Below are 24421 nucleotides of genomic sequence, written 5' to 3'. Positions count from 1 at the left end.
CCGCTGACTCTCACTTCCGCCTGGTCTATCCTGCAGTTAAGGTTGGTGCGACGGGGCTAGATGAAGGCCTCCGCTGTGCACTGCACTCCTTGCCCGGCACCCGATGTCGGACTGCAACCAGAGGTAGTTCCGACGGTGCCGCTCGGACTCTGCTCCCGGGGTCCGCACTCAGAGGTGCAACGTAATCGGATAATGTCACAGATTAATGTAAAGGAGCCGCTTTACCTGCCGGGCTCCTCCACTACACAGCCGCCATGCTTGGCTGCTAGCCACGCCCCCCCCGAGAAAGTGTTTTAAACTATAATTAACGTTAAATACTTCACCCTTTCCACCGTGTAGTGTTGCATCTGATTGTTAAGTGCGCTACATTGAACCCATAAGAAAAAATCCCCCAAAAGTAAACGCAAGCAACCACGGCTTCTCACTCCCCAACTGCGACATGCAGCGGCTGCAAAGGAGAGTGGGAGACTCGAGGCCAAAAGTCAGCATTAGTGCAGATGCCTGGGAAGTACTCCAATGATCCGATATATTAAAAAGGAAGCAGGAGCCGCCATTGGAGCCCCCGAGGGAATAGGTAGCCAGGTAACAAGCTGTATTGAGTAAGGCCTCGAGCACAAACAATTTAGAACTGGTTAGCAGTGTTTCAGTTTGTGGTTAGCAGTGGTAACGTGAACAGAGTCCTAAGGCCAACAAAAATAAATTCTGAAAAAAGTGGGCGGAGGAGGGCAAAACATTTGGGAATGACCCTGCAGACCCAGTCTTGTGTGACCATATAATGCCAGCTGGCGCATTGATCATATAGGTGCTAGAATTCACAAATACTTTAAAAATGCATGACTCTGATTCTATTGATTGGATTTTTTTTTGGTTCTGAGTTATTTTATTTACTAAATATTTCTCTATTTTTCTAAATTGGTATGCAATTTTTCTTGTGCTTTGTATTCTCGTTATTACTGTTTGTAAGACCTTACATGGTGCCTTCAAGTTAAAACGAACTACTTTTTTGTGCCAGGCTACCAGAGGGTTAAGCACAGATTAGTTTAGTGCCTTTTGTGAGTCACCCTGACAGGGATTGTGGTTGTTGCTTGAGAAGGGTTTCACCCCTTCACATAATAACCCAATTTCTTATAACAAGTTACTAACATGCAATTTCAACAATGTGGACGTTAACAATCTACATTAAAGACAAACACAGTTCAGACTAACCAGGGGAAATCTAATGATGGTGTCAGACTTTTGCAAGGACCTCAATGGGCTGAAAGGTAGTGGAGGAAGGGCCAATAGCATTAGATTTTATCTGGAGGCGTTTGGGTCAGACCCTTTCATGCACGGTATGTAACGCATAGAAATTTGAGGGAAGTTCTTAAGTGCACTGAGAACAATCAGAGGCTTCTAAGTTGGAAAGAACAGATCAGGCGTGAGCCTTTCTGCATATATTTGGTATACTGGCAAGCCTACATGCTATAGTCCAAATGCCAGTTAAATAATACACCAACTACTTTGGGATACATTTTAGGAAGTATAACAACATTTTATTGGGGAATATCAGCTGGTAGAATACTGACAGCGCTACCATTTCTAGTGAGACTGATTCTAATATAGACTTAGAACCTGACCAAGCTGAAGGTGAGGGCCTTTAACAAGGAAGCGGGCCCTTAATAACCAATAGAGCCCGCTACATAGGGCTCTAAGGCTATGTAAACATTCCGCTACCAGTAGGCAGAATTTTCTAATTTGTAAAACAAAGGCCTCGTGGAGCCCGACGGGTTGAAATCCCCTCGGCTCCATGACGCCCTTGATCACAGTAGCGGCTGTGAACAAACAATGGAATGAGGCTGCTCCATGCTTCTACCAGCCATTAGAAGCATGGAGCACTCCATTGTCTTCAATGGAGCTCTAAACATTCCAATGGTCTAAAATGTGGCTTTATATTAGTCTGGGCCACCACAGGGTTTACCTGACAACCGTCTGCTTCATAGTTCACTGACCGTTAATGTTTAAAAACTATCACTTTCATAAGGACTTTACAGTGCAGTTCTGTAATGTAACATATTAATATCAAAGCTTCCTGGAATGCACTTCTTTGAATTTTGAAGATAATGTATCATATATTTTGTTACGTCTGTTGCATGATATACCTGGGCTGGCAAATATTTCCTGGCTCGGTTCGTAAAGGACTCTTAGCGCCGATTCAGATCCTCTCTCTATTAACTTGTTGGCTTGCCCACCTCTATGCCAGACCAAATAATAACAAAATAACCGAAGAACAACACGTTCAAGCTGTTGTGTATGACGGTGTTGCTGCAGCAGACGCCAAATGTCATTCTCCCGGGTTTCTGACATTTTGACACGGCTGTTGAGCCATCATGGGTGCACATTCCAAACACAAACTAGATGGCATAAAAAAGCTCAAGTGATCCCTTGAACTGCTGATTTAGGCGTGTCTTCGCATAGGCGCTCTGTGATTGGCTACTTGGGTGCGATGACGTCCCCTTCGAATCTGTCTTCCTGGTTATTACTTTCGGTTTCAGTACCAGAAGAGCAGTTGTTGCCGTCAGTGAGTGCTTGAGAAGAGTCGTGAACGCTGCTTGCTGCAGAGCCAGAAGAGAATATCGTCGAAAATAATTTTCTCCAGGTTAGTATGCCCGCCCGTCTCCTTTAGGACCCACTTCCGAGAACGTCTCGTCTTATTTGAAAGCGGTGGACATACAAAAAATTAAATAAAAACGGGTTGCTTCCAATATAAAGCACTGTAAACGTCAAAGTAACTTCAGGTATCCTGCTAGCGTCCTCACATTGCAAGCAGTTTATGTCTCGGTTTAGAGCGTCCTGACTGTTTCTTGTCTTTCTCGAATCTCGTCTGGTAAGAAGCTGGCACCTTCCTAGAGCCGAAGTTTAGTGTTTAACTGGTGCAGAGCATTTATATTTCAACATTTGCAGTTGCCAATCGGTGCCAAATGTGTGTGTCCCCCACTCTAGTGTTGCAGATGTAGTGCTTACACTGGTTAACATTTACAAATGTATTTGCACAATTGGGCTGTGCACGTTTTGCACTAAGTGGCTTCAGCCTTAATTTTGCATTGTGCAGAATGTATGTTGCTTTTAGAAAAAAAAACTGTTATCATCTATTACCCCGGAGTGTACTCGATGCCTCTGAGTTTCTAAAAAGTACTTAGAAATCCTATTTCAAATTTAGCCCTGCAAATCAAGAGAAAAAAAAAGACGCAAGGAAAAATACACCCGTACAGATGAGCCATCTTGGTATAGGTACATGTGTCATTCTTAACAACTGAAAGTGCGAAGAGGACAAAACTATTTTAAAATGTCCTGAATTACAACATTATTTGCATGCGCGACATCTTGATCCATGTCCGGATTTGCGTAAGTATGTTGTGAAATACGTTTTTTGGCTAACTTTTCGAACGCGTCCAAGTAAAATGCACTGTATGCCTGTTCGCATTCGAAGAAAGTAGTGAATCATGGTTGAGTTTGTGCTCATATGTTTGTTTCAAATTTGAGTTGGTCCTTCTTTGAATAAACTCCGCAGCTTTTTTTTAATGCAGATTTATATAGCGCGAACTCGACCCGAAGGTATTGGAGCGCTTTACATGAGCACCGGTTAAGTTACACAAGGAAACTTTCAGGCACAGGGAGGTTAAGTGATTTGCCCAGAATGACAGGATGTGGACGCGACCCTGAGGCTCGAACCTTGGTTTCTAGTCAGACCTCATCCTCTTCACAGCCTGATTGTCCGAGTCCACCTTGCCTGCATGTGGAATCATAAAAACATAAATTATGCAACTTTTGCGCTTAAACTATCAATTAGAACTTGATAGGCAACGGAATTGTCAATGTATGATAACAAAACCTTTGTATTCGGCGATAGTATTTACTTTAGTAAGTTACAGTGTTTACGACAAAGACTGCTGGCAGCTGGTGAGGAAAATGTGCAAAATCCTGAAACATTTATTTCACTTTTTTCCCCGAGTCTTCTCTAGATACTTACTTTATGTCCACATTACTTATCAGCTAGCACACATTGATGGTCATGTGATGTGTTTCCGAACAACGAACAGTACTGTTGTCCCACATTTGTTTTAAATCAATAGCGAAGACCAATATTGTCTGTTTAACATACATCTGACAGACTTTCTATAGTAAGAATGTGCCTGTTGGTGCTTAGAAACGGCTAGAGTACATAAGAAGCAACAGAGGGAGATAGAAGTGGAAGAAAAACATGTATGTGGTATGAGTGGCTTCGTGGAATTAATCTGGATTGAGTTCAATGAGAAGGAGGGGGAGCAAGTCTACGATGTAGGGGGGATATAGGGTAGATGAGCTGATAGTCTTTTCCGATAACTGACAAGCTGTATCCTTGTCGTCACGAGCCTTTAATTCCTTTCTGAAACCAATGATTTTAGTAAAAGCCTGATTTGAGAAAGGAATTGTTCCAGATTCGGTGTGCAAAAATCAAAAATGATTACTTCCCTTTTTTCTTTCTTAACTATCTTGAGTTTGAATCTGACAATGGCTAAGCTACTTATAGCGTACTTGCCTCCTGAGGTTCTTAGTTTTTAAGGCATATAGGCTGTTGCGCAAGTTGGTACTGGCTTCAACAAGCAGGTTTTAAGATAACAGGGACATAGAAGGCAGCCAGTGCAAGTCCATCACTGGTGAGTAAAATGATCATCGTTCTCACAGCTTTTGATGAGTAGATGGGCAGTGTGTAGGACAAAACTATGACCTATTGCTTTTTGTTCCTAAAAATGTGAAATTGCATGGAGCACACCATTCGTAGACTCTTACACACTGAACTGTAAATTAGAAAGGCATTCTTAAAATTAAGTCCCATTGAGATGATTTATTTCAAGCCACTGTTTTGAGCCATGTAGAAGTGCAGACAAAGAAAATTATATTATTTAATTGATGTAACAGTAGAATATACTTAAATCCTAGTTGAAGAGACACTTCAGCTGCGAGGTAGTTAAAAAAACAAGGCTAGAAGGGTAAACAAGCATTTACAATGCAACTGTCTCGCCTTTGCAAAAGTTAGAGCTATTGGCATTGTAAATGACAACATTTTTATTTAGTTGGTTTTGATAACCGATAAATAAATGGCATTGTCATTTACAATGCCAATAGCTTAATCTCTCGCAAATGTGAGACCTATTGCATTTGCACACACACAGAGCCACACACACACACACACACATACATACATACACACACACAGAGCCACACACACACAGTTCTGCCCTCTTAGCGTTGTCTACTGTCTGGAGATCGCCTTTTCTCCAGTCAGGTCAGTGGCGTAACGAAAGTCGTATGGGCCCCCCTGCAAGGTGCACAGAGGGGCCCCGCTACGGATTTAATCCGGAGCTCTCTGGCGTGAGTACACTGCTAAGGGGGTCCCCTGCAGCCCCTGGGCCCCCCCGCACTGTGTGGGATGCGGGGGTCTGTGTTACGCCCCTGAGTCAGGTCCTTGTAGTGATTGGCGGCCCGGGCTGCATTCCTTTTGGTGTGGCCCAGTGATCGCACGCGGCCGCCAGCGCCCGCTGCTGGCCTCTCGTGGTGGAGGTCCAGAGGCCGGCGGCTCCGTGGAGTTATTAGGAAAAAGGCGCAGCTGTCAGTCACGGCTGCTATATTACAGAAAGCGCCCCCATGCCAGCGTGCCATGTATTGAATGATAAAGGGGTGTTCTCGAGCAGCTTGCACACTCGGGAGTATATTTCATTGAACATTCGCTGGCCTGTCATAGCGCCTTCCTGCTGCGGGCCTGTCATAGCGCTTTTCTGCTGCGGGCCTGTGAAGCACGGGCTGCGGAGGCAGGGCACATCACCATGACTCTTCACCCCCATACCACGCTTTCAGCACTAATTCCACGACCTTATGACTTCAGTCACCTTTACCTCTGCATGTCTCTGACTGTGTTGGTCCACTCCTGGGCTCTGTGCCGTGGCTTCCGGTCGCTAGTAACTGGATATTCTGTTTTTCCTGTCGCCTCGTAGCTCCGAGGTGAGCCGCTCGCACCTTAGACAGTGCAGGCCTCACCTCTATGGCGTGAGCCAGGCTCCAAGTCGCGACCTACTGCTCGTGCTGGCGTGAAGTATTAACAGTATTACTACTGTGGGATCAACAGCAGCGCATACGCTGGAGCGAGAAGGAGGAAAAGCCAGACCCGCCACAAGCGACCTGCAAGCCGCACCACTCTCTGCAGCGTGCGCTTAACCCACTGAGCTACCTTCTCGGGATGAATCATTAGCGCCCTAGTATCTGCCATGGAGGCGATACAGCTCCGGGTGTTTGGAGGGGGCAGGGACATGCGCACACACCCCCGCCCTTCTCTCCCACCCCTCCACGGACACGAGCAGGCCAGTCGGCGCTCTCGCCACATCCCAGTCCCTGCCCCTCTGCTGTGCCGGGGAAAGCGCTGCGATCCAATTGTCTGCAGCTATTTCCCTGGAAGCTAAAGCTCTGCAGCCGGAATGCAATAAGGGCAGGTAATACCTGTTCTGTCCATTCAGCCCAGACTAATCTCCCGGCACCTCAATACGACGGGGGGGACCGAGGGGTACACTGGCGGCATTACACCAGCTTCTGTGCTTGTCAGAGACAGTCACATGTGAGAACACTGCCAGCAAACATGACACACGCAGTTAAAAAAATAAAACTGCAATGTACGCTCCCCATCTTCTATAGGGTTCCTAGATAACTATACTGTAAAAGGTTGTACTCATGCAGCGCTTGCTAATATTCCTTAAGCATTGAAGCACTCCCCAGTCTTTTGGAATCAGGTTTCTCTGTGCTAGCCAGCCCCGTGCATTCATCTTCTCTATCCCAACCTCTAGTCCTGCAGCTTCTTCTTATCAAAGTATGACCATGGAGACAAGCTTCTGTTCTTCCGGAGAAACTGTGAAGTCCTGAGTATTCCAATGCCAATGTACTTCTATTCAACTCGCAGCATGAACTTGTCTCTTGGACCCGTGATGCCCCCACTCCAAGGTCTCTGCACAGAACAGCCCCAGCTTTCGCACCGGTATCTGCGAAACCCTCCCCTTAATCTTAGTTTTCTTTCCCACTCCCGGCCCCATTCCTGTATGAGACTCCGAGCTTGCACCTCGCCCTCTTTTCTTTCTATCTACAATTTTCAAAATTTGTGCGGGCTTCAGCTACGCAAGCACAGAAGGAAGGATGTACTACAAAGACGTGTTAATGAACACACAGAATATGCGCATGCGTGATAGTAAGGTGGAAAGCTAACTACGGCCATCTTTGTTCGGCCTCCAACTGGTACGCATTAGTGACAAAGATATGGAAAGAGAGAAGAGACCAACACCGGAGTGTAAACAAAATGCGTTGCGCTTGCGCAAGACAGAAGTGGTAGTTTTACCATTGCCTTACAGTTAAATTATTTGGTCCTGAGCTCAGATGCACCGGCAAGCAGCAGTTTTAGAATCGCAGCAAGCTACATTTTTCAGGAAAAAATGTCTCATGTATGCGCATCTACTTTTACAAGGTTTTAGCAAGCAGCATCCGAAGCATCATCAGCTTCCCAACCCCAGCAGTTCCGAACGCAGCCCTCTTTCCTTCGCTTTTCTATTCGGACCACACACTGCATTTAAAATGGTGCAATTGAAATCACATTTTAAGATAATTCAAAAACATACTTGGCTAAATTAGAAGATAAATCGAGGGGGTGTGTACATTTGAGGAAGCCGGTGTGGAGCGGGATTGACTAGCTGAGGCATGTTTAGATAATTCACTGATGTAATCGGGTAGGGAATTTGAGGTGCTAGCTGAAATATTTGAACAAGAGTCGGCAGCTCGAACTCGTCCCAAAGTATGGCAGCGGGAAGGGGGGAGGCGAGAGCGGGACGGAGGAGGGCTGCGGGCAGAGGGGAGGGGCGGAGGCAAGCGGAGCCGAGCAGCTCCGGAAACACCACCACGTTTCTCCGAGGCCAAGCAGAAATGCCTCGGAGAAACGCACGGTCATTTTGGGATTCAGGGGCGTGTTTTTCGTGCTGTCCCCTTCCCATTGGCTGGAAGGTAACATTCCAGCCAATGGGAAGAGGAGAGAAAGAAAGTAAAAAACATCCCCCCGAATCCCAAAAAGACGGGCCTTAAACTGAGTGAAGCCCCTCTCCTCCAATGGCTGGCCTCCGTTTAGGAAGCCAGCCGATGGAGAAGAGGTGCGGGTTTAAGCCCCTTACTGAAAAACATAAGATCTCCCCTACAAGACTGCGCAAGCGCAACCTTCGCAGGCGGAGACCTTAAAGGGGGTTCACACAGACCATTCAGAACATTATTTTAGCGCAATCAAGTAAACAGCAGTATGAAGAAAGCAAATTGTCTTGGAATCAATTTCTTTTCTTGAAAAGGTTTTCAAACCAGTATTAATACTGTGAATGTTACTAAATATATGTTTATGGTACATGCTAATAGATTACTTTGTAGTACTTTGAACACCTGTATACACTGTTGGAACATCAAGCCTGCCACTGAGAGCCGGTTACTAGCAACTGGATGGATGAATAGGTCGCTAATCTATTTAACCAGATGTTGAATCAATAGTGAAGAATATCAGTTAAGAGCTACGTAAGTGGCCACTAGATAACCAGCATATAAAGCACTGCTATTAGAATTTTATGGGCCATGTGTGATTGTAGCCAATCTCACAAAGTTACGGAGTTTGTGTATGTGATATAAGCAGCACAATTCATGAAGATAGTTTAAAGCTTTCCAACCAATTTTGAATTGGACTGTCTGTGGTCTTTCATGTTTAAAGTTGTTGAACTACTTATTGGTTTTGAGTGTAGAGGCAGCTGTAAAGTTTGTATACTTAATGTATTTTTCTTTGCAGAATGACTCAGTGGTGCGAGTTGCAACATCTTGACGACAAATTCCTCGAACAAATCCATCAGCTTTATGATGATAACTTTCCTATGGAGATCCGGCAATATCTGGCACAGTGGCTTGAAAGTCAGGACTGGTAAGATTAGCTTTTCAGGTACATTCTTTTAAATATCTGTATTATAGGCTTTTTTTACCTACTTTATTAGTGCACTGCTTAGTAAATTTAGTTTGCACGCAGGAGCGTGTATTATTTAGCAGTGTACCCAATAACGTCCATATGGTTGCGCTTGCTCGTTTTGACAATAATCTGTTAGCAGAAATAAATATTCCAAATTAGCCAGTGTTATTTAATGCTCTTTTCATTTTACATAGGGGTTTGGACATGTGTATGTAAAACATATAAAGATGCTAGTGAGAGACAAACTCGTGTGACAGTCACAAGAAAGACTTGTTTGTCAGTTATGGGGTCTACCAACCTGTTCTTTTATGTGCATCATGTACAAATAGTATATTTCTCTTTGTTTGGAAACTGATTGATTGGATTTTGATTGGTTACAATTATTGAATTGTTTTTTAGTTCATTGCTTTACTCGTCACTCTTCTTTTTATGCATTTTTTTCAAACATCTTCATCAATTTTTATATCCAAATCTTTGGGCCCTATTCAAAACGGTGCAAAACCTCACTGCATCATACATACATGTTACTGCCACAGACATTGTACAGCAGTATTCACTGTCCATCATCCTACCATTCCTATTATAGAGTAGTTCCTTTCTTCTCCACCTAAAGCTAAGACAGCCAGCTCCCCTCTCACCCATTTTTGCACATTATTGGATATAGCTCACTAATGACCTGGCTTTGTGGATGGCTAGCATTATTTCTTGGGTAGAATAATGTGGGTTTCTGATGTGGCCTATGTTGGAGGATTTTCATGTAACTTCCGTAATTTCACAAAATTTCGACCACCCAGCATTTCCCCGCTTGACATAATTGGAACACCACCCCACTTGTGTGGCTGGGCATAGTACCTGCGACAGGAATGGATCAAACCAAAGTTTATGGCCGTTCCACTGTGTGACTTCAATTGATCCTGGGTTGATGCCTATCCTATCAGTAGCCCCAGCCACACAAGTGGGGTAGTGTTTTTTATCTGGACTAAATGGGGGAACACTGGGTAGTAAGTATTTTTAGATTCTTCCTGATTCTGAAATGCAAGGAAAATTTGTGATTTGAGGCAAAGTTTGAGATCTGCAGGGACTATGGGTAGGAAAATTTCATGGGATCCAAGCAGAGCACGCCACCCGAACTCCCCCGGGTGTCTGGGCAGTATGAAGTTGAGGGATTCCTATGTATTCCTGAAGCTTACACCACAGAAATGCAAGGAAAATGTGTGATTTTTAGGCAGAGTTTGAGGTCTGCGAGCATTGCGGAAAATAAAACGTCTTAGGATCCAATCGAGGCATAACACCCTGGACTCCCCTGGGTAGGTTGCCATCTCCTTTTGTCTGTTTTGGCAGCATTTTGAAAAAACACATCTGCATAAATGCAATCCCTGGTGTCTAGTTGGCTTCCAGCCCCACTGGGTTATCACCAATATCAGGCCCCTAAGGGGTCAGAAATATTGTCTGTGCCCTTTCTGGGGTGGGGGTATGACCAAGCCCATCGTAGACAGCCCCCATCCCTATATTAATTAATTAATTAATTTATTTATTTATTTTTTTACAAATCCCTGTTGTCTAATGGGCTTTCTGCTGCCCTGAGGGGGGCAAATTGGGGGTAATCTTCTTCATCTGCAGCTGAGGCGGCAGAAAGACATTCAACATATTTCTTTGGGGTACGGGCATGGCCATGCTCCTGGTGGCCAGCCTCAACCATATATATTTTTTTAATTTTCCCTGGTGGCTAGTGGAAAATCATTTTCGCCATAATAAATATCTTCTTACTCCTCGCAAAGTCTTCACAATTCCAAGATTCCCATCCACCTTACAATTTATGAAACAATCCAAGCCTTTGTCTTAACGGGTCTTAAGGTAAATGCTCAGCCTTTGTATGTTCCAGCAAGCCATCTTTTTCATGTCTACTCTTTAGTCCCTTTAACAGGATTTCTTTATCTGTAGTCTGACTTTCTAAAGTACCTTAGTCAAAACTGAATATACATTATTCAAATCTATGGAATGATTGGTCAAGTCCTTTTGAGGTAAAATTAATACCGGATCTTTGGTCACCGGATTTTTATTATCTAAATGATCTTGTCCTAATAAGGCCTCCGACTTCTCTTTCATTTGACCTGGCCTATAATTAATCACACAATTAAAGTTAGAGAAAATAAAATGTGTCTTGAGTAAGCATGGGCGGAAAATCCGTTTCGCTCGCGGATTTTGCGGATTTTCGGGAAATTCGCAATCCGCGAGATTCGCGAATCTCCCGCCAAATCCGCGAGCAGCGGATTTTGCTCGCACTGCTCGCACTGTTCGCGTGAGTTCGCGTGAGTTCGCGCCCCGCGAATAAGTGCAAAATTGCAGAAATACGATTTTAGCAAACTGAAAGTAACTACTTACCAGGTTCAAAAGTTCAGGCTCATCATTAGTAGCCATTTCCTGTAGTGCTTGCTGAGGGGCCCCTCCAGAGTTCAGTTGCCAGTTGCAACTATTATGTGACCCTGCTCTGAACCTCAGAATAGTTACACATATGCCACAAAGGTCCTGAATTACAGCTAAGGGAGACAAGCAGGAGCCAGGCTGGCAGTTCAAATCCATTAATCAGCCCCTAATTCATTATTGTCAGTTGGGGCAGGGCAGGTGTTGTAACTAATTTTGCAACAATGAAAGCACTTAGCAAGTGCAAAAGTTCACTAATCAGGAAGCACTAAGGAAGCAGGTGCCAGCTAAAAAAATATTCTGTGACACATTAATCAGCCCCAAATTAATTCAGGTCACTTGAGGCAGGGAAGGTGTGCTTGCGTTGCCACAATAATGTACACTGACTGGACAACCAGAGGGTGTGGTGATGAAACAGAGGGTGGCATGGGTGGGCCAGAGGGTGGCATGAGTAGTCAGAGAGTGGCAGTGGTGACAGAGAGTGGCAGTGATGAAGAAGAGTGTCCCAAACAGGCTGGACACGTAGAAACAACAAGTTCGCGAAACTTGCGACCCGACAGGTAAGTTCGCAATTTGCGACATTGTACAAAACCCTCGCGAACTGGCAGAAACCCGCGCAAACACACAAAAAAAAAAATCCGCAAATTCGCGAGAATTCGCGGATTTTGCGGATTGCGAGTTCGCAAATCCGCAAAATTCGCGAACGCGAGATTCGCAAAATTCGCCCATGCTTAGTCTTGAGTTTATATGTATAAGTGCTTGGGAGAACTGTAAATTCATGTAATCTGCTTATAACACTTTAGGATGTTTGTGTCCTCCCAAAACACGTGATGTTGTCATTCTTCAAAAGATCTCTTTATGATCACAAGATTGGTATCTGTAACTATCTCTTACAAAAGTACGGTACTGGTTGCACCTGGCTAGTCTTTGGATTTCTCAGTGACCAACCCGTCCCCCCCCACCCCTCATGAATAGTAAGACACATGTGTCTCAAAAATTGAAGGACCCTCCACATTAGGATGTTGCAAAATCAGGACACTTGGAACACGTTCCCAATTATTGTTAACCCCGAACTGGTAACATGTGATGACACATTCTCATCAAATAAAAACTTTACTGAATATTTAAATTATTTAAATATATGTATTTTAGAAATAATATTTTTTTAATAAAGTGTAAACACATTCCAACTGCACTTGCATCTTAATACTAGTAAGTATTCCCCATTTTCCAACCACCCCCTTGTCCTTCCCACATTCATTACAAAAATGTATATTTATGTGTGTGGCCATCCCCACTTTGGCAGAGATCTCTGCATATAAAAGATTGGAGAAGGGGAGGAGAAGGGGAGGCTGATATCTCTGCCTGTACGTTTGTGAATAGCATTTCGTTGTAGGTGAGTAGTACTACTGAAGTATTATTTCACATTCTACGAAATGCAGCTTATGAATATGCCCTATAGTCTTGTTCAGATAAACGATAATCCAACTGTACCACTAATTCCATGTGCTCCTCACACCTAGTAGGAGAATTAACTGCATGTGGTAAAGTACCAGACCACTCACTTCAAAGACCCTGATAAAATAAAACTGCCTATAAGCATCTAGCCAACCAGTCTCAACCACCAATCTGTTAAACAAGGTTCATGTAATTGATTCTTGATACTTTATTTCAGATTTATCAATTAACTATAAAAAAAACACCCTGTGCCTTCCTAACAAACAATTTCTGTGTCTGTTCACAAAAAATGAAAAAATAAAAACAAAGGATCATTTATGTCAACCAATTGAATATTCCAATTGACTGCTTTTTTTACACAAGTTTTTGAGGACAAAGTCCACTTTGGTTTGATCAGCTGTAAAGATCGCAGATTTGCACAAACATGTTACTGATCCTACCTAAGGAATAATGCTAATTTTGTTGAATCTCCAGAATATACTTATTCTGCATAAAGGGATTTGGTCTATGCTTTAACTAAGTTAGCTAATTGTTGTAAATCTGTTCTGCCTTCCAAGATCTGAGACGGAGTAATGGCCTGATCTATCAGCCTTGTTGGATGATATTGTGGCCAAGGTAATCTGCCGAATTGTCACCAGTGTAATGCACAAGATCCAACAAGACTGATGCTAGACCAACCTTTCACCTCACCAACTCTACCACTGATCACTTGCACACAAAAATGAGGGCCATTCATACATGTAGGGAAAGTGACATGGGATTAGAGAGAAAACAAAGACATAGGACTCCATCACTTCTGCCTTGTTACCCATTTGGTCCATGAAATCTATGGAATACGGTGAGTTTCTTAAAAAAGTGAGATATTGTTAATGTTCTGCCTTTTAGGGACTTTAAGGTAATTGCAATTGTAAATAGGCATACCTAAATTCTAGCTCTATGTAACCAACTGACTAGTTCAGTATGTTCAAAAGTAAGGAAAATTCTCTTCGCTCTCAAGCCAAGAAATTCAAGTTTCATTCCAATATTGACTTTTCTCTATTGTTATTTCCCAAACCCACAATATGCATCTGGTAGAGCTTAATTAACTGTGAATTTAATACATGCTCCAATGCACTGCGTCCAGCCCCTACATTGGATGTCGGCCTGGAGTCAGGTCCATGCTGGCAATCGCCCAGCTGACTCGTCCCTCAGGCACGGTACCTTCATAACCGCCCGCGCTCTTCCTGGCCTGCCAGCATCTCCGTAGGTGGCTAAAATATGCACAATTCACTTATGATACCTTTACTTGTCAGTCACCTTATGCTGATACAAATGGAGAAATGGACCTGGATCATTCCAAAATCTAGGGAGACTAGATCAGGAAGATGTGTGACTCCCCGGTTGGGATACGCATAAGAGTGCTGTGAGGCCATGTCCTGTTGAAGCTTCCACACATGATGACACACTAATTAAGATGCTTTTTCGAGGCTAACCAGGATGTGGTAGAGTAAGGCACAGCATGTGAAAGAAAAATAGCCTCTAACTACAAAACAGTTTATACAGGTACGTATTAGACTTGGTATCTTTTGTTATGTTTCCCCTGTCTTTTTGCTCTCTGACCTTCAAGTTTTAACTCTGTTTTTGCTGGTTTAGTGTCTCTGCGCACTTTCTCACAGCTGTTCAGTGTTAAAGTGCAAGTGCTCCTGTTGTAAATTGTTATGGATTGGTGATTCCATGATAGGTCAGTCCCTAGTACAGTGCACTGTGTGTGCCCAGGGCATGTAAATCAAATGCTGCTAGTGTGCTTGAAGCACTGGTTGTGCCACCCACCCATGCAGCCTTTCAAAGGTAAATCAGGACTGCCACTGCAGTGTCTGTGTGCAGTCTAGTACTGCCATGTCGAATTGGCAAGTGCACCCACTTGTCAGGCCCCACCTTTCCTTTCCCTACATGTTAGTAACCCCAAAGGTAGGCCCAAGGTACCCCTTTGGGCAGGGTGCATTGTATGTGAAAGGTAGGACATGCCCTGGTGTGTGTGGCATGTTGCGATAGTGAAATACTGCCAATTTCATTTTTCCCTGTTTCAAGGCTACCTGTTCCCATAGAATAGAATGGGGAGTTTGCTTATAACATCTTATAAATATAACTACCCTTGGTAACAAGGTAGGACAATACAGTTTAGTATGCCACTTTTAGAAAGTAGGTATTTTCTTGTTTAGCCATCCAGTGTGCCTCTGCTAGGATGCGGATTGCCTGTCTGGGTTTGGAGTGTCAGGGGCTGGGGCTGGGGAGGTGCAGTGGATCCAAAGAGTCTGATGGGTCAGGCCCGGGCTGAGTAGATCTGGGCTGCATTTAGAGTTGTGGGAGGAGATTTCCTTGCGGATGTATGACATTACCACGCATGCTTTTACCACGCATGCTTTTACATCGCAAGTTTTACAACGCATGTCTTTACAACGCATAGTGTTGAGGGGTGCTGGATAGTGAATAGTTTAATTTACTATTCCAACTCCAGTCCCCATGGATAGTAAGGAAGGTGTTGGATAGTAAATTAAATCTATTCCCTATCCTAGAACGCCCCCCAGCGCAATGCGTTGTAATGGTTTGCGTTGTAAAAGTTGCGATGTAAAGGCACTGCGTGGTAAAAGTTGCGTTGTAAAGGATGTTTCCCTTTCCTTGCCCCTGAATGAGCTTGGTCTGCCTTCACAATGCTGTCTCCACCCCCTGCGAGGAATCTGGGCCAGAGGGGACAGAACTGGTTTGGACTAAGCACAGACGCTCTCTGCCTGAGAGGACAAAGGCATTTGTGGTATAAATATTGGAGCCCAGAACCCAAAACTTTAGAACTCTTTTGCAACCAAGAAGGCTGCCAAGAGAAGGAGCTGGAGAAGCTATGAGGAGCAACTACCACTTTGCTGTGCTCTTTGCTGGCTGCTTCTATCTTGGGCAGTGAAAGGACTGGACTGAACTTTCTGCAGCTTCCTTTTTGTGAGTTTCTCCAAGGGCTTCAGGTAGAGCTTGCCCCCTGTTCAAGAAGTCTCTGGAACAGCAAAGACTTGACGCTGTCAACGACACCGCTGCCGACTCCATGTCCTGAAGGCACTGTAGAGGAAACTGCTGCATTTTGCACCGCAACCCTGGCCTCACCGGCGACGCACCTGACGCTTCCACCGAGCCGCTGCTTGCACCTCGACCTGTGGGCACAGCACTCTGCACCTCCTCGCTTCACTCCTTCGCCCTAGTATCCCTGACGATGACACTTCACGCCGGCATTGACGCCGCTGCTTGCACTGGAGCTTGAGGGCACCACTTGTAAGTTACACAACACACCGTCCTCATCCCACACAGCAGCCGTGGCCTACCGATGCCGGCGCCTTCGACTCCAGTTCGTCAGCTGACGACAGAGCTTCAGCAACGATGACGCCGTCGCTGCTTGCACTGTGACTGCGAGCAGTGCGACGAACACCGCATCACTTTGCACTGCATCCTTGGTCTCACCGACGCCCCCTGGACGACCGTCACCGAGCTGCTGACTGCACCGCGACCTGAGGGCACCGCACGCCACACCACTGCTCTTTGCACCACAGCCCGATGCCTGCGGGCGCTCCCGACTTTAACCGCGAGGAGTTCAATCTGCAACACGTGTTTCTTCAAGGCCCCGATGACTCCTGCACCGACTTCCGGCACCGACGCCTGCTTACACCAGGCTCTACGGGGCTCATTGAGAGGTCGCCAACTCCCTACATTACTAAAGATACTGTTTTGCGGGTCTTCCCAACACCGTAGCTGGCCCACGATGCAGCGACCAGCCAGCACTGTTCGGATTTGTTTTTCACGACGCCGTAATAGCCCCGACTTAAAGGAACTATATTTCAAGTCTTTTTTTGGTTACTGAAGATTTCTGAGAACTGTATGGTGGATTTCTATCGTTTTTGGTCTTGTTTTGGATATATAATAATACTGGATATTTTTCTAAACTGGTGTGGTGTCCTTTTGTAGTGCTTTCACTGTATTACTGTTGGTTATGTGCAAATGCTTTACACTCTGCCTCTAAGATAAGCCTGACTGCTCGTGCCAAGCTACCAAGGGGGCGAGCAGGGATTATTTAAGAGGATAACTTCCTTATCCTGACTAGAAGGAAGGGTACATACTTGGACATATGTGCATACCCTTGCCAACTAGAAACCCCCATTTCTAACAGTGTCATTTTTTTGCAATACTGGTATTTCTGTTTTGTAGTTAGAGTTTATTTTTTGGCGTGTTTTTTACACATGCCTTCTATTTCTCTTAGTGAAATGAAACATTTTAAAATATAAATTGATAGCAGAAAGAATCTGAAATGTTAACAGTAAAAGGCTAAAATAATTCCATTATCTTTGGCAAGTGCTAAAAGTATGAATGATAGTTTTCCACACCTTGTAGGTCAGAATTGTTCCTTGCCGTTTCCCTTGTAGCAGCCTGTATATGTGCTTCTGCACCGTCAAGTAAGGGCTGACCTTAGCAGTAAATTGTTACTCCCTGTAGATGCGGAAAAGGTGTTTCACCGTGTTGAATTGGTTTTCCTGTTGATGACTCTGACGAGAGTTAATGACATTTGCTCCAACGTGAGCTAGCTACATTCAAAATTAACTACCTTTCTGAACTGTGGTGGCCTTCTGTCAGAGCCATTCGTTGACAATAGGGCATTTGCCAGGGTTTAACCTGTTGACCCTCCTCTTTATATTTCTGCTCAATTGCATGGCTGTCACTAATAGAAAACTACAAGACGTTTGAGGATACTGTAGCACAGCTAACAAGCATAAGCTAATAATATGTGTAGACATTATATTAAACCTTTTCTAGTTCTAGTGTCTTGCTGCAACTGCTCTTAACATTCACCCCTTTTTCGCTACAAAATCAATAGGTTATAAGCAGAGTTCTGTCTATGGCTGTTTGTCTCAGACGTTCACACAAATTACATCTTTTTAAGTCGGTAGGTAAACATCTGAAGCGTCTGGGCATATTGATCAGTTGGGTTCTTCACACATAGGCATTGGACCACAGATAGCCTCCTCCTGGATTCTGTAAACACTGATTTCCTATGCTGATTGAAAATCCACGTTTCCTGATAGGGAACGGTCGAGCCAGAGAAAATAAGAAGTACTCCCATTTCAATTAAACGTTCTCTTATGATCCACAGCTATATTCTTATCATTGAAATGATCCAATAGTTTGTGTGGGATGGTATAGCTTGTAGAAGATCAGATATCCCAAAAGCTCTCAGCCCTGTTCTTCAGCCAACTCCACATGATTAGACCCAATATAGGTGAAAGTTAAGCAACCTCAACAGCACCTTTCCTTCCAAAGCACTCATGCCATACTGTGAGTAACTCTGGGGGGCAGCACATCTTGCATCTTACCCACCTGGCTGGTTAATAGGCCAGAGGGTATCAATGCACCAGACCACAAGAGCCACGCGAGGCACCTCCAGGAGGTCCTCACTCCTGGCTGTGTCGCTGTTCTCTCCGTCCACTGGTCCTTCCATGACATGAGTTGCACGTCATGCCACGGGTACACCCTCCTCATGCATCATATGACTGTTGCATTTTTTAACTCATTGGTGCCTTGTGACGAGAAGTTAGCCAATGTTGGGACGTTCAGTTTAGCAGCTCAAACATCCACTGCTTCCCAAAACTGTTAGTAAAACTCCTGAAGCAGAGGGTAAATGTCCCAGATGAAAATGAGGCACAGACAGTATAGGCTATCCTTGAGATATCCAACAAGAAAGAGCATACCTTCAATTCCCTTTCCAAGACGAATATGGTTGCCACATCCAGGGCACTCGACAGCCTCGCATCACAAACCTCACCCATATTTAAACCCACATCAGGCCGAGCTGTATACTGTACCACCCTTCCACCGTTGACAGTCTTTGCTCTCTACAGAGAGAACGCTTGAGGTCCCTGACAGCTGTATTTGGCTCTCTTTTGCCCTCTTTCCTCAACTCTGTCCTGCTGAGTATTCCTTATCAATGAGCAGCTACAACAGGCTCCACACATTTGTGTACTAGACAGTGTCCTCAGCCCAGCCTCCACTGTTTGCAAATCATGCACAGCAGTGCATACCAATGGCAATTGTCACTCTGTTTGAGGTTAACAGCCTCAGACTACTCCTTACTGTGCATGCAACTTTTAATCACTTGTAAGGGGTCTCTTTCCTTCCTCTTCAGAGTCAGTATGTTTACCGAGTTCTTCATCTTGCTATAGACCCTTTCACTACCTCATTGCCAATTTAAGTTTTGAGGGAAGTTCGTTTTACTGCATTTGTTGTTGCTTACACATTGCACTTGCACCCGTTTTTATTTTATTTGTGTCTTTATGTAGTTTTTCCTGAAATAAATAATATAATTTCCAAAGAAAATGAATAGTAGGTTTCTGTGTATCGTACTGTAAATATCACTTGCGTTAATGGAGTGAAAAGTAACTTAACATGCAAAAGAAATATAGGTTGCAACATACTCACATCACTGCAATCATTGTGTGTGGCTGTTCGGTCAAATCATTTGATAGTGAGTGCTTGGGTCCATAGTGAACTTGTAAAGGCTCGGTCTAATCCCATTCATTCATCAGTGATCATAACATTTTTATTTAGTTCCATCTTTTTAAAATTTCACATGTCTAAACACCTAATCTAATTTTCAGGGACCATGCAGCCGGAAATGTGTCTTTGGCTACAATATTATTTGTCAACCTACTGTCCCAATTGGATGATCAGTACAGTCGGTTTGCCCTGGAAAGTAACTTCTTACTCCAACACAACATCAGGAAAAGTAAGCGTAATCTTCAGGTAAGCAGCATGTAACCATATACTCAATTTACCCCTTTTCCTTTAGCTCATCCTTAACAATGCTTGCTGCAAATGTTCATCTCTGAATTTTAGCAGGTTGCATCTTTGTGGTACGAGTTTATTTGCAACCCATGCCTTTATCTAAAAGTAACATAAGGACCCCTACACATTCACATTATGATTTCCCTGATACCTAGAGATGCTCCTTTATTCCACAGATAACTTTGAGCATAACCACAAGAAATCATCTTGTACTGCAATTACTGTGTGACTCCTAATGTTGCCTGTTTATCAGTTTATGACCCTTACCTCCCTCCCACTGCAATTCATAATATCTTTGCTTCAGCCTACAAACCCATATGGCTGCCCATTTGTTTCTTTAAATAAGTTTGTGGTATCAGTTGTGTCAGTTTACATATTCAGGTTCACATATGTAAACATGATTGTGACTTCTTTCATCATCTTTTGCCCCCGTTTTCCATCTACTCATGTCACATCTCTATATCCCATGGCCTTCTTTCATCAGCCGTGGATCCTTTACACCAACTATTGATTACATTGTATTGTCCCATAAACCCGTACATCATTCCGTGCCATACACCTTTATCAGCCCCGTCTTCCATCGTGCATCAACTCATGGTCCCATGAATCATCCCTGATTGCATCATCCCAGTATTCCACTTGAATCATTCCATAGCATTCCCTCACATTAAATCATCCCAGTTTTCCACTTGCATCATTCCATGGCATTCTCTCGCATCATCCCAGTATTCCATTTGCATCATTCCATGGCATCCTCTCACATCGCATCATCCCGGTATTCCACTTGCATCATTCCATGGCATCCTCTAACATTGCATCATCCCGGTATTCCACTTGCATCATTCCATGGCATCCTCTAACATCGCATCATCCCAGTATTCCACTTGCACCATTCCATGGCATCCTCTCACATCGCATCAACCCAGAATTCCACTTGCATCATTCCATGGCATCCTCTCACATCGCATCATCCCAGTATTCCATTTGCATCATCTCCCATCGTTCATAGCCACAGCTGCATCATCTCATAGATATCTGCTGAAGGACATCCTTTCATTAACTTATATACTTCACATCTGTTTACACGCCTCTTGAATGTAATTCTAACCCCCTTCATTTCTTAACTTCTTGTTTATTTGCTCACTACCCTATCCCTCGGCTGAATATCTCCCCTCCTTACGTTTTCCTGTAACCACTTGGCATCACCTCCTCTCTTCTATTAGGTCATGGCCATTTTCTTTAAACTCATAATCCCGAAGTGTTCATTTATATAATCAATAGTTGGCTAATTTACACGCAGCAGGTCATAAACCCTTGTGTACGAATACCATAACATATAATACATATCTGAGCAACATGTTCTGAACCATATCTGCTGCAGAGTCTAAATTTATTTCAGATAATTGCCATGAAAACTTATAATAAATTTGAAATCGGGTGTGCATTCAAATATTACATTAGCTTTAGATTTTAAGTAAAACCATGTAATTCATAACCATTGATTTGTGTGAAAATCTCAGATTTAATATTTTTTCTTTGACAAAGGTAATGCATTAATCTTTAGGTGAATTATCTAATTAACAATTGCTACTGATTGACCTATTATTGTAGTGGTCGTGCTGGGTGGATAATAACTCGGCGAGTTATATTATTTGTGTATAAATGTCATATTTAGGGTGGTGTAATGCTAAATTAGTAGGGTTACTTCTGCATAAGTTGTAGTCCTGAATTGATTACAGGGAATAGTATGCTAGGTGCTAGGTGCTCCTTCCTCGCGGCCAAAGCATGGAACGCCCTTCCGCTCCACCTCAGACAGACAACATCGCTCCCCATCTTCGCAAGAAACCTCAAAACCTGGCTCTTCGACAGACCCCCTCCTTGATAGATTGGAACCTGCACATCCCCACCCACCCCACCCCTAGCGCCTTGAGACCCTTACGGGTGAGTAGTCGCGCTTTAACAAACTCCTGATTGATTGATTGATTGATGAAGTGCCTTTATTTCCGTCTGAAGGGGAGCTGGACTAACAGCTGGGCTGAACTCTTATTATTGAAGCAGGACCAAGACTGATTTTCATGCGACTGGTCTCCATGAAAAAGTGGCACAGTGTTAAAAAAAACCTGATGCACTGAAATGTGACCCTGAGTAATTATCAGTAACTACATTTAATTCAAACATTTCCCCATCACTTTTTTCCATAGGGAACTGGATAGCCCCTTTTGCAATAGTGTTAGGGAATGTACTTGAGAATGGAGGCAGGTGGGTCTGGGTCCTACGTCAGTCTCACCTTACATTTCCATAAGAGTGCATTTATTGCTGCACCACCTCTTCAACAACACCATGCCTTACATGTGGGGAACACAGAAAAACCAAAGGAAATAATGGACGGACAATGCAAGCACTCACCCCCAGTCAACTGATCTGGGTTTAATCCATCACCGTTCAACTCCGAAACTCCGAAACAAGCTACAGAGGACCGGTTTCTGGCATTTCAGCAGTCTTTGGTTTTTCTTTGTTCGCCCTAAGTTAGCAGGGTATGCTCAGACGTGAGTCCCTTGCTCACTTTCCCACTGGATTCAAGCAAGCCCGGCTGAAGATGGCTGTAATGCCAGAAACCGGTCCTGGGAAACTTGGTTCCGGTCCAGGGAAGACATGGCTTGGCGGTTCGGACTGTTCCCATGAGGCACAGGGTCAGACTGATTTGCATATGGCCATGTCTGAACTGGGGTGGCGGAGTGAGCTAAAGAACGGTGATGGATTAAACCCAGATCAGTTGACTGGGGGTGAGTGTTTGTATTGTCAACGCTCCGTCCATCACCCCCTCTGGTTTTTCTTTTTACATGTGGGGAAGGCAGTATTCTGCCTGGGTAAATCACTATACCAGAGGTGCTGATCACTGCCACGGTTCTCCTTTACCCACCAAAATGTGCCCTCAGAGGACCTAGCCATCTGATAGATGTCCCAGTCCTGTGTTAACCATTGCAAACAGTGAACTGGGGAGCTGTTGTCTTCCCCATGCCTCCGACCTACTCATGTTTTTGGGTCAGCTTGACCTGAGAAGTTATGACCCCATTATCTGAACTGGGAACAGTAGCAGTTGTCCCATGCTTATTTCAGTCCCTTTTTGGAGAAGGCAGCCTGGGACAGGTGGCAGTTGCTTACTCGTCTTCCTCAGTGCAGGGTGAGGAAGGGTAGAGGGCACAGACCTTTCCCCCCACCCATGGTAATGTCTGGCGAGGGTACAGATCTTCCCACCTTTGTGCAAGATACACTGAAAGTCACCTCTCTCCCACCCTTGGTGGAGGCTAATGGGCACAGGCTATTTCTACCTGACCTTGGGAAATCAGGCAAGTCATACCCCACATTTAGACAGGGTTGGGGCAGGCAATATTTGCTCTTGGGTAAGCCAGAGGGGTCTTTATGACCATCCAGTTCCTTAGCCAAGGCCGTCCCAGCACCGTGCACGGTAAGGGGACAGCCCTAACCAAGGTTTACCTTACAACTGGGCAATCCTCTCTGGCTGATCGAAAAGGTTGGGGTATATTCCTAAACACACTTGGCTTTGTTCTGATGGGGTGTGGGGATGAAGAAGTTTATTTAGGTCTGGCATAGAGACCTGTAGGAACTGGGGGTCACCAGTTCCCCGGGGTAGCTTGGCTCGAGCAGGTAGCCACCCAAAGGCTCAGGTGTAAAGTGGCCACACAGCACACACATCCACCAAGACAATAAATGCACGCAATGACTGAGACCACACCAATAAGTTGGATTCAAATCAATAGATTTTATATAGGATCAAAGTGCAGATCTAGTAGATCACTCGGGGAGCTAATAATCAGGGCAATCAATACTCATGGTATCAAGAACTCATTCAAGTATTTCATCAGGGGAGCATTTCAATCCTCAATACTGCATATGCCAATAACCATTTCATTAAAGGAGTATACATTTCATTACTCTGTAATAAGCAGTTCATTAGATAACTGTAGGCCTTGAGTCAACAGCTTCCTTTACAGGCCTAAACACTTTAGTGAAAATCAGGCAACCTCTCATTATGCAAGAGAACAACCATCTCATTAGGTAAATATAGCCATTTCATTTAGCAATACTGCAAAACATTTCCTAGATGACTCCATGCAATTCTATTCTCTTAGAGTGCATTTAACATTTCATAAGACAAGAGTAATCTTGTCATTGACCAGGGTAAGCATTTCATCAGGTAACTTCATGCAGTCCTAATCTTTTAGAATTCAGGCAACATGTCTCAATAACCATTGCATTCTGCAGGAGTCAACATGTCATTAGGGTCAAAGTAAAACATTGCATCAGGCAGGGATAACATTTTTTATTGAACCTGGGTAGTATTAGCCCTCTCAAACAGGATTTCCTTGGTCAAAAATCACCAGCTCATCAGGTATATACATTTCATCGGGTATAAACATTTCATCAGGCATAAACATTTCATCGGGGCAGAACAAACTTGTTATCGATCAGGGCCTAGCAGTAGCCTGTAATGTACTAATCCCCTCCCAGCCAGGGGCTAACCTTTATGGCCCACACTCACTAGAGGGCTTATTGGGGCCAACTGGGCCCAGCCACCAGTTTTCCCCAGGGAGGGGCGGGCTCAGGGCCTACTGGAAACTCCTGCCCTCCTCCCAGGAGGTTTGT

The 24421-nt window shown here is 44.2% G+C and overlaps 1 protein-coding gene across 4 annotated transcripts in view; it reads left to right on the top strand.

Moving 5' to 3' along the window:
* Positions 1-2514: 2514 nt before the first annotated feature.
* STAT1 (signal transducer and activator of transcription 1) overlaps positions 2515-24421 on the top strand; it is a 590542-nt gene continuing 568635 nt past the window's right edge. For all 4 annotated transcript variants that reach the window (XM_086955384.1, XM_086955383.1, XM_086955382.1 and 1 more), the window contains exons 1-3: positions 2515-2635; positions 8861-8989; positions 19570-19714. In XM_086955384.1, coding sequence (XP_086811510.1) covers positions 8862-8989; positions 19570-19714 — 273 coding nt within the window. In that variant the 5' untranslated portion in view covers positions 2515-2635; position 8861. The remainder of the gene's footprint in view (positions 2636-8860; positions 8990-19569; positions 19715-24421) is intronic.

The sequence above is a fragment of the Lissotriton vulgaris genome, chromosome 2_1, assembly GCF_964263255.1.
Source record: "Lissotriton vulgaris chromosome 2_1, aLisVul1.2, whole genome shotgun sequence".
NCBI classification, from domain to species: Eukaryota; Metazoa; Chordata; class Amphibia; order Caudata; family Salamandridae; genus Lissotriton; species Lissotriton vulgaris.
This window is presented reverse-complemented; position numbering and strand designations above follow the sequence as displayed.